The sequence below is a fragment of the Rhincodon typus genome, chromosome 23 (genome assembly GCF_021869965.1).
Source record: "Rhincodon typus isolate 14 chromosome 23, sRhiTyp1.1, whole genome shotgun sequence".
In the NCBI taxonomy this organism is placed as follows: Eukaryota; Metazoa; Chordata; class Chondrichthyes; order Orectolobiformes; family Rhincodontidae; genus Rhincodon; species Rhincodon typus.
The window spans coordinates 8,501,227-8,511,224 of NC_063354.1; the positions used below are offsets into that span (position 1 = coordinate 8,501,227).

The 9,998-nt window shown below is 42.0% G+C and overlaps 1 protein-coding gene across 1 annotated transcript in view; it reads right to left on the reverse strand.

Annotated features, from left to right (window-relative positions):
* Window positions 1-7,797, reverse strand: part of LOC109939005 (parvalbumin-like EF-hand-containing protein) — a 23,196-nt gene extending 15,399 nt beyond the window's left edge. Inside the window, exons 1-2 of the mRNA XM_020537288.2 lie at window positions 7,689-7,797; window positions 4,498-4,633 (exon numbers count right to left, since the gene is read on the reverse strand). Of these exons, the coding sequence (XP_020392877.1) occupies window positions 4,498-4,633; window positions 7,689-7,797 (245 nt within the window). The remainder of the gene's footprint in view (window positions 1-4,497; window positions 4,634-7,688) is intronic.
* Window positions 7,798-9,998: the final 2,201 nt, after the last annotated feature.

Genomic DNA, 9,998 nt, shown 5'->3' on the forward strand with positions numbered 1-9,998 from the left:
TTAACTCTGTTTTCTCCTTCACAGATGCTGCCAGATCTGCTGAGCTTTTCCAGCAACTTTGTTTTTGTTCCTGATTTACAGCATCTGCAGTTCTTTTGGTTTTTATAGATACAGGTAGGGTGTTCTCGATGGTGGGGGAGTCCAGAACCAGGGGTCATAGTTTAAGGATAAGAGTACATATAAGGATACCTTTTAGGACTGAGATGAGAATGTTTTCACCCAGAGAATGGTGAGCCTGAGGAATTCACTGTCACAGAAAATAGGTAAGGTCAAAACATTATGTGTTTTCAAGAAGGAGGTAGACATAGACCTTGTGTCTAAAAGGATTGAGGGATATAGAGTTATAATGTAATACAGCATGGAAAGGGGCCCTTTGGCCCAAACTGGTCCATGCTCACCATGGTGCCCATTCAGCTAGTTCCAATTGCCTGCATTTGGTCTATATCCTTCTAAACCCTTCCCATCCATGTACCGATGCAAATGTTTTTTAAATGTTGCTATTGTACCTGCCTCAGTCACTTTCTCTGGCAGCCCATTTCATATACGCACCACTCTCTGTGTGAAGAAGTTGCCCTCAAGTCCTTCTTAAACCTTTCCCCTCTCACCTTAAACCTATGCCCTCTAGTTTTCAATTCCCCATCCCTGGGAAAAAGACTACATGCATTCATCCTATCTATGTCCGTCATGATTTTATACATCTCAATAAAGGTCACCCCTCATTCTCCTACTTTTGAAGGAATAAAGTCCTATCCTGGCCAACCTCTCCCTATAACTCAAGTCTATTAGTCCTGGCAACATCCTCGTAAATCTTCTTTCCAGTTTAACTATGTCTTTCCTATAACAGGGTGACCAAAACTGTACACAATACTCCCAAGTGCAGCCTCACCAACGACTTATACAACTGTTACTTAACTTCCCAACTCCGATACTCAATGCCTCAACCAACAAAGGCCAGCATGCTAAATACCTTTACCACCTTGTCTACTTGTGATGCTGCTTTCAACAAACTATGTAATTGTACTTCTCGGTCCCTCTGATCCACAACACTCCTCAGGACCTTACCGTTTACTGTATAATTCCATCTTGGTTTGACTTTCCCAAGTGCAACACCTCACAATTATCTGTATTGAATTGCATTCGCCAATCCTCAGCCCACTTCCCCAGCTGATCAAGATCCCTTTGTAATTTTTGACAACCTTCCTCACTTTCAGTGATACCTCCTAATTTTGTATCATCTGCAAGCTTACTAATCATGCCTTGTACATTCACATCCAGATCATTTATGAAAATAACGAACAACAAAGATCCCAGCACTGACCCCTGTGGCACAACACAAGTCACAGGCCTCCAGTCCGAGAAACAACCTTCAACCATCACCCTCTGCTTTCTACCATCGAGCCAATTTTGAATCCAATTAGTTAGCTCTCCCTGGATCCCATGTAGCCTAACCTTCACAACTAGCCTGCCATGCAGGACCTTGTCAAAGGCCTTCCTAAAGTCCATATGGACAACATCCCACTGCCCTTACCCTCATCCATCTTCTTAGTTACCGCTTTGAAACACACTAAAAGATTTGTCAGACATGACTTCCCACATACAAATCAACGCTGACTATCCCTACTCAGACCTTGATTATCCAAATGTTGGTTGAACCTAACCCTCTGCATCCTCTCCAATAACCTGCCTATCTTGATCAGATGGGGTAGGGTGTGAGCTCAATGATCAGTCATGATCATAATGAATGATGGAGCAGGCTCAAGGGATTATATGGTCTACTCCTGCTCCTATATTCTATGTTTCAAAGTACCTGCCAGACCTGCTGAGTTTCTCCAGCGTTCCCTGTCATTGTTTCCAATTTCCAGCATTTGCAGTATTTTGCTTTCATTTAATATAAGTTTGCCAATGTGTTGATAATTGTCTACGTCTCAAAGCAAGTGAATTCCATCGGGCAACCATTCCCAAAGGCCAGAAATTCCCAGATGGCCAAACATTACCCCTCCAAGTGGAACTGACACCCAATCTGGAGTCATACTCAAACTAGCAGCACTGAGAGTGTTTTATGTGTGTGTCTGTGTGTGTGTGTGATGTGTCTGAATGTCTATGTGGGTGTGTCTCTATGTTTATGCATTTTGTCTGTGTGCGTGCGCATGTGTGTGTCTTGAGTGTTGTGTGCATATGTGTGCATATGCTTCTGAGTGTGTTGTGTGTGTGTGTCTGTCCCTGACTGAGTGTGTTGTGTGTGTGTGTCTACACCACATAGAGGGCAGAGATTCAAGATGGCAGTTCACCACCACCTTTCCCTTATTTACCTATGGGATGTGGGCATCATTGGCTTGCCAGCATTTATTGCCCATCCTTAGTTGCCCTTTTAAAGTGCAATTACAGATGGGCAGCGCATGCTGGTTTTGACTGCAACACTCATTTCCTGTGAATAAATTTAAGGAAGGAGGTAGTTAATTGTTAAGGATAAAGGACGGGGTTAGGTCCAAAACCTGTAGGCAGGAGTAACTGTTGTAAGGGAGTGATTGACTGGGTCAGATGTTCAGGAAAGAGTCTTCCTCCTGAATTGTATGAACTACTATTTTCCACATGGAGGAAAGTACAGAGGTGGAATTTTTTTATTTTAGAATTATAGAATCCGTACAGTGTGGAAACAGGACATTCAGCACAAAAAGTCCACACTGCCCCTCCAAAGAGCATCCCACCCAGACTCATTCCCTTATCCCTGCATTTCCCCAGGTCTAACCCACCTAACCTAAACATCACTGAACACTATGGGCAATTTAGCATGGCCAATCCACCTACCCTGCACACCTTTGGACTGCGGGTGGAAAAACCGGAGCACCTGGAGGAAACCCACGCAGACGTGGGGAGAATGTGTAAACTCTACATAGACAGTTGCCCGAGGGTGGAATCGAACCTGAGTCCCTGGCGCTGTGAGGCAGCAGTGCTAACCACTGAGCTCTTATTCCACCCCCCTGGTATGGTATTGAGCAGTGAATTGCTTTCACAATTCTGGAAAATGATATGGGCCCAAAGTGGAGGAATTCAACCTCTGGGTAATCATAAAGGAATCAAATCACTTACATTGAAATGCTGTGTTGACATCTGCTTTCTCACATGGAATATGAAACTCACAAATGAAAATCCCAAATTTAAAACTGGAACTTCTCCAGCAAAACTCCTTCTCCAGCAAATCTCACAAGGGGGTGGAGTTGTTGTAATAGGTGTCTTGTTAGCCAACAGTTATTGTACTTGAATCAGAATTTCTGTAGGCTCTAACTTGAATAAAAAGTCAATGTTACATTCCACCTCCTGTGCAATTAATCGGTGATGAGATTAAAAATAACACTGAGGCAAACACGCATGTATCTTATTTTGGAATTTGCCATACAGCACAGATGTAATCACAGCAGGTTCCTATTCATTTGGGAGAACATTACAACCAACCTGCTGGATGCTCACTGATCTGTGTTCACTACAGGTCAATCACTTCAATAGTCATGACCAAAACTGAATTTCATCAGCTCTCTGTGGAGGCTGTTCACGTTGATTTCAGTGAGATTGGTTAGAGGAATTGCCAGCCACAGCTGTTGGTTGATTGTACTGCTTGGTTCTCAAAGTAAAATAGCTCTGTCCTACTTCTCACTCTGCAGCTCTGTTTTTACACCACCACAGAACCAACTGGCCACTTACCTCATCAATCAGGCCATCATCCTCTGTACCAAGTCATCAATCCTAACTCAAAAACTGTACTGTGGTCCTTATCCTCACATGTCAAAATGCTCATACACCCATTTCGGTTGCAGTGGTTCACCATGGCTCAGTGAATGGGGTTTTCCATCCCTCTTTCGCTTCTCCCTGTTCAACCTCATTGAACTCCTTCAAACATATGACTCTCTGCGTGCCTTCCACTTTTCTGATATTGACATTTCCCCAGCCTCTTTTGCATCCCAATGTTAATTGCCCTAACACTTGTGGCCATGCCTTTAGCTGCCTGTACCGTAATGTCTGGAATTCCCATCCTGAGCCCCTCTGCCACTTAACCATTCTCTCCCATTTAAGATGTTTCTTAAAACCTACTATTACCTGTCTTAATATCTATTTATGTCATTCCATGTCAAACATTACTTGACAACATCCCTGCAATGTGCCAAGGGTGCTTTGTTCCACATTAAAGATGCTATAAAAATGCAGGTCCGTATTTTGACATATACAGCTGCTCCATGCATCAGTAATTCACTCCTGGATCAACTTCTCCCTCCCTCCCATCCTCCTCTACTTTCAACAGATTAGTTTTGTCTTTTTTGACCTGGATTTTAAAAAAAATTATCAATCGCTCTCTTCATCCCCGTTTTTACCTCTTCTCCCACTCTCTGACCGATATCCTGAGATAGCCCTCAGCACTGAAGAAGTGATTTAGAAATAAAATGCGTAGTCGAACATTCACCATTGTAGGTTTGCCAGTCTGTTACACCACAAGTAATGGAAACTCACCTTATTTCATTCCATTCAATGTAGCCACTTTTGTCCTTATCCAGTGTTTCAAACGCTTTCCGAATTGTTTCATCAAACTGCTCTGTTGACTTGAAGGTGGCCATATACTCGAAGAATTTGTGGTAATTAAAGGGACCTGGTCAAAGGAAGCGAAGGCTCAAATGATGAACAAGAATCAAGCACTCTAGCATTGGTTGACCTTTGAACTGGTTGAATCAGGTTGTATTGGTCTTGTTCCGATTATCAAATCCCACCACTTCATAAAGTTCCTGACCACCATTTACTCCGCACCAACTAATCATTTTGGCTCTTGTATTCAGTAATCTGCAATCCAGATGGAATTTTTGCCCCATTTGAGGGTGAGGGCTGAGGCAGGTGAGGGTATACTCTCCTGCCAGTGGTCAGCATGCCAACAATATCTCAAGCGATGTGCTGCCAATTAGGGTCAAGTATCAGAGAGTGTGACTGGGCATTTCTGGGTGTCTGGCACTCCAAGCAGGCTTTCGGGCCTTCCCTGCCTATCTGGTCCCAGGTGGGGCTGCCCCTTGTGCATGGCCTTCCCCTACACAATGGTGGTCTGATAGCAGCCTTCTAATGCAAATATTTCAAAAGCACAAAGCTGGTACCTTGAGATGGATGTGCCCCTGCTCCTCACTCCCCCTTACCTGCAACGGTGGGCTTCATTCTCTTGACAATCCTCTGGCTCTGAGACAGTATCCTGAAGTGAACGGTGAGTATACAGTCTGTTGTCAAGCTGGCCAATTAGGTGACTGCTCGCAATATAGATGGTCTGGTTGGGACCTCCCACTTGAACCTGATTTTAGGGGTCCCCACACAAGACACAAAACCCTACCCTCAATTGCCTAAGAGGGAAGGGTTAGCACCACAGTGCCAAACAGGAGTGGCCCTAACAGGATCCTTCACATCGAAAGAAAAGTCATAACCAGACTCAAAATGTTAATTCTGTTTCTCTCTCCTCAGGTGCTGCCAGACCCACCTAGTTTCTCAGCATTTTCTGAGCTTGTTTCAAATTTGCAGTATATGAGCTCCATCCATTATGATGATGTCATGTCAACTTGGGTTGGGAACAGTGTTAACCAAGAAGGAATTAAGAACTAACATAGAAATCTTCCTCATAGACTTAGTAACAATATCTATTATCTCAACGTAACTTGCTATCAAGCAATAAATTACATTTGGTTTAAGACTCTCCTTATGAGAATACCAAATAGTTTTCTTCTAACACAGTAGACCCTGTAGATAGAGTCATAGAGTTAGAGTTACACAGCACGGAAACAGACCAATATCCCTCTAAACCATTCCTATCCTTGTACCTGGCCAAATGTCTTTTAAATAAACAGGGAAGAAGATGGTGGCAGCAAATCTGTTAGATGGACCTTATACCATTTGTAAGGAGCTTTGGTGAGGATCATTATTCAACAATTGCAACGAATGCAATGCAGATAAATTAACAGATGCCTGTTCCATTTAGTGGTTATCAGGCAGAAGTGTGTAATGTTATTGGTTCAGGTAGATGTAGAACACAGTACAGAACTATCTGACAACAGGAACAACTTATATTTATAGTGTCACTAAGGTAGTAAAGTGTATCAATGTCCTTCATAGCGCTGACATATAAAACAAAATTAGATACCAACCATATAAAACCATGCCAGTATGTACTCAAGGGATTGATCAAAGATGTAAGTTTGAAAGTTCATTTTTAAAGAAAGAAACAGAAGCAGAGAGATTCAGGGGGTGGATTTGAGAGCTCGGGTCAATACAGCTGGTAGCACAACTCAAATGATTCAAACTGGGGAAATGTGGGAGGCCAGACTTAGATGGACAGAGGAGAAGAACCAGCAAGATCTTCAGTGTCTCAGCCACAGCTTATTCCCTCCACTAATGCCAACATCATTCTTCCCACAGCTATTTATAAGGGTCTGTGGGGAAATTGTGATTATTCATCTTCAAAACAACAATGATTACATTTCAAAAGCAAGTGAAGAGCTTTCAAACTTCCTGAGGATATGAAAAATCCATCAGAAATACAGACCTCTTTCTTCTTTTTGGCATTGTTACATCACACATTCTATCATTTCAATTCTTTATTTCTTAAATTGTACTTTAGTTGAAAACCAAGTTAAAAACCTTCTTCTGCTGCACATGTATTACTGAGTCTAGAGTATGCTTTCCACGTATCTTGAAACCATTTCTGAAAATAAATTTAAGTGGAGGGGCACTTTTAAATCTATTTAGCTTGGCTCATGCTCCAGCCTCAGAATCAGAAGTTGTGGGTTCTAATCTCACTATTGGTTCTTGAGCATGTAATCTAGACTGATACTTCAGTACAATCCTAACAGGGTGCTGCATTGTCAGAGGTGCCAGATCCCAAGTAACCTAACCACCAGTTTATACTACATTTAAAGTAAACTATCACAGTGTTGTCACAGTGTTTGTAGGAGCTTGCTGTGCACATAGTGGCTGCCACATTTCCTAAGTTACAACAATATTAATGGCACTTAAATAAAAATGAAATACCACCTACGCTGGAAATCGGAAATAAAAACACAAAATGCTGGAGAAATTAGCGACATCTGTGGAGAAAGAAACAGAGTTAATGCTTCAAGTCCGATATGACTTTTCTTCACTTTAGGATGACCTGAAGTTTGAAAGGTGCTATACAAATGAAAATATATATCATTTCTATTGATGCTGGAGGAACACAGCAGGCCAGGCAGCATCAAAGGAGCAGGCAAGTTGAAATGAAATTTTTCTGAAAGGGGGTCCCGACCCGAAACGTCAGCTCTCCTGCTCTTCTGATGCTGCTGTGCTCCACCAGCTCCAATTGTGTTGTCTCTGACTCCAGCATCTGCAGTTCCTGCTATTTCCATTTCTATTGATGTTGCTCTGAGCTTTTGCAGTTCCTTTTGGCTCAGTGCTTGGCTGACACTTGCTGGCTGCTTTAGGTAAGTGCAGTTTCAGGGTTTCAAACACAATTTATTTTCAAAGCTGATGGAGGGATTTCTTCTATAAAGGTCCAGATATAAATTTGTGTTTTTATTCAGCTGAATATGTTCAGCTTTTCTTTCACGTCTAGGTGGTTAGACAGAAACTGGAGCAGTGTTTCAATTCGTAATCATCAGCAAGCAACATCTAAGAGCAAGACAGAGTGTGATTGAAGATTTTACCTCTGACCCTCAGTTCGCTGGGCATGAGGGATATATCGTGGTCTGTTAGAGTGGTTCCCATAGCATGAGCAACCTGCTTTACGTGCGTATTGAAATTTGAAGAGGCCATCTTCTCTGATTCAAATGGCTGAAGTAGAAGTGAAAGACAATCAGTGAGTAAATGAATAGAGTCACAGACAACACAGACAGCTTAAACAGGAGTAGGTTATTTGGCCCATCCAACATGCTCCACCATTCAATATGATCGAACCCATTAATGCCCTTTGCCTTCCCCTGTTCCTATCCCCATACCCCCGGGAGGCAGAAATCTATCAACCTTGGCCTTATACACACTCAAACTTCCACAACTCTCTGTGGCATTCCTAAGGTTCACAATCCTCTGAGTAAAATCACTTCTCCCTATTTAAACGGCGACCTTCCTTTTTAAAATTGTGCCCCCGGTTCATGACTCCTAAATAAGTTCATGACTGAATAGCTTGTAGCATCTTACGCCTCATTAGGGTAAAACAAAAAATCCAGACCACACAGCCAACCAGAATATTTAACTCAATGTGCATTGCTTTGATTTAAAATAGCAATAAAAAATTAATGATAGAATCCAATAATATTTGAAAGCAGTTTCTCAAAGGTTATATAGTGATGTTAATTATCTACCTGGTTTGACTGAAATGCTGATGTTTGAATTGGAATTTTTGCAGATTCACATTTAAATAGAAAAAGGCAATGTTATGTTTCATGCCTTACTCAATCATGCATTCGGTGACTGTACTATCGAAAACACTGAGCTGAAAATGCACGTAAATTAATTGGAGCTCTGAATCACGCTGCAGATGCAATTTGGTTGTGGTATTGACTATGCGCCAAAACCAAAGGAGATAATGAAGAGCACTTCATGCCTGGCTGAGTGACGTTACGTAACACAACTGAATACGAAGTGGTGGCACAAATTGGAATTTTATGCTGGGATAAGGTCTCTAGATCAGACATACACTGTTATCCAAAATTTCAAACGGAATTTTACTCAAAACGTTTGCTGCCATTATTTTTGCAAAGGCTGAATTTCTGAAATAAAGTCCTGCAAAATAATGTTGTGCATGGAGCAGGAAGGTGAAAACTTCCTCAGAGCCATATCCTCTGAACTTGCTTCCACATTGGAATTCTGAAGTGAATTGATTAATTTAGGCAAAAACTAGATAGAAATACAAGGGTGAAAGGAACAGAAGGATACATTGGTAGCAGTAGCTAAGGCAGAGTGGGAGGAGGCTCATGTCATGCAAGAATGTCAGAATGGACCAGATGGGCAGAATGGACTCTTTTCACACTCTACATTCTCGGCATTCCTTCTTGAAACATCATGAAACTATCATTTTTTAGTATTTGAAGATCCAGTCTCCCCTTAAGAGTTGCTGAAAAAATGCTGGCTCTAACAATCTAATTATATCATAGAGTCATAGAGATGTACAGCACGGAAACATACTCTTCGGTCCAACTTGTCCATGCTGACCAGATATCCAAAATAAATTTAGTCCCATTTGCCAGCATTTGGCCCATATCCCTCTAAATCCTTCCTATTCATGTACCTACCCAGATGCCTTCTAAATGTTGTTATTGTACCTTTATCACCTCTGGCAGCTCATTCCATACACACACTACCCTCTGCTAGGAAAAAGTTGCCCCTCAGGTCCCTTTTAAATCTTTCCCCTCTCATGTTAAACCTTTGTCCTCTAGTTTTGGACTCCCCTACCCTGGGGAAAAGCCCTTGGCTACTTAGCCTATCCATGCCCCTCATGACTTTATAAACCTCTATTAGGTCACCCCTCAGCGTCCGGTGCTCCAGGGAAAATAGCCCCAGTCTATTCAGCCCCTCCCTGTAACTCAAACCTTCCAAAGACAGCAACATCCTTGTAAATCTTTTCTGCATCCTTTCAAGTTTAATAACATCTTTCCGATAGCAGGGAGACCAGAACTGAATGCAGTATTCCAAAAGTCATTTCTCATTCAGTCATAAAACCTTTAAACGAAAAAGTATTTGAGTTAGCAAACCATTGGTTAAAATGTCTACTGCTTCAACAGCAGGCAATGTTGTGTTTCACAAGGAGCAGTGACCCAGAGGATGCTATGGCTTTGAAAGGCTAATTGTTCCTGTCAGATAAAGAGGGAAAATTCGACCCTGGAGGTGTTCTTCTGGACATCCAGGAATCAGAGAGCCGGGAGAAAGCTCATTTCTGGAGTACCACCGAGCAGTTAGTATGAGTGAGCTGAATGGGAAGGACAAAAGCAAAAGAAAAATAATAAATTGTCGGTTTTTAA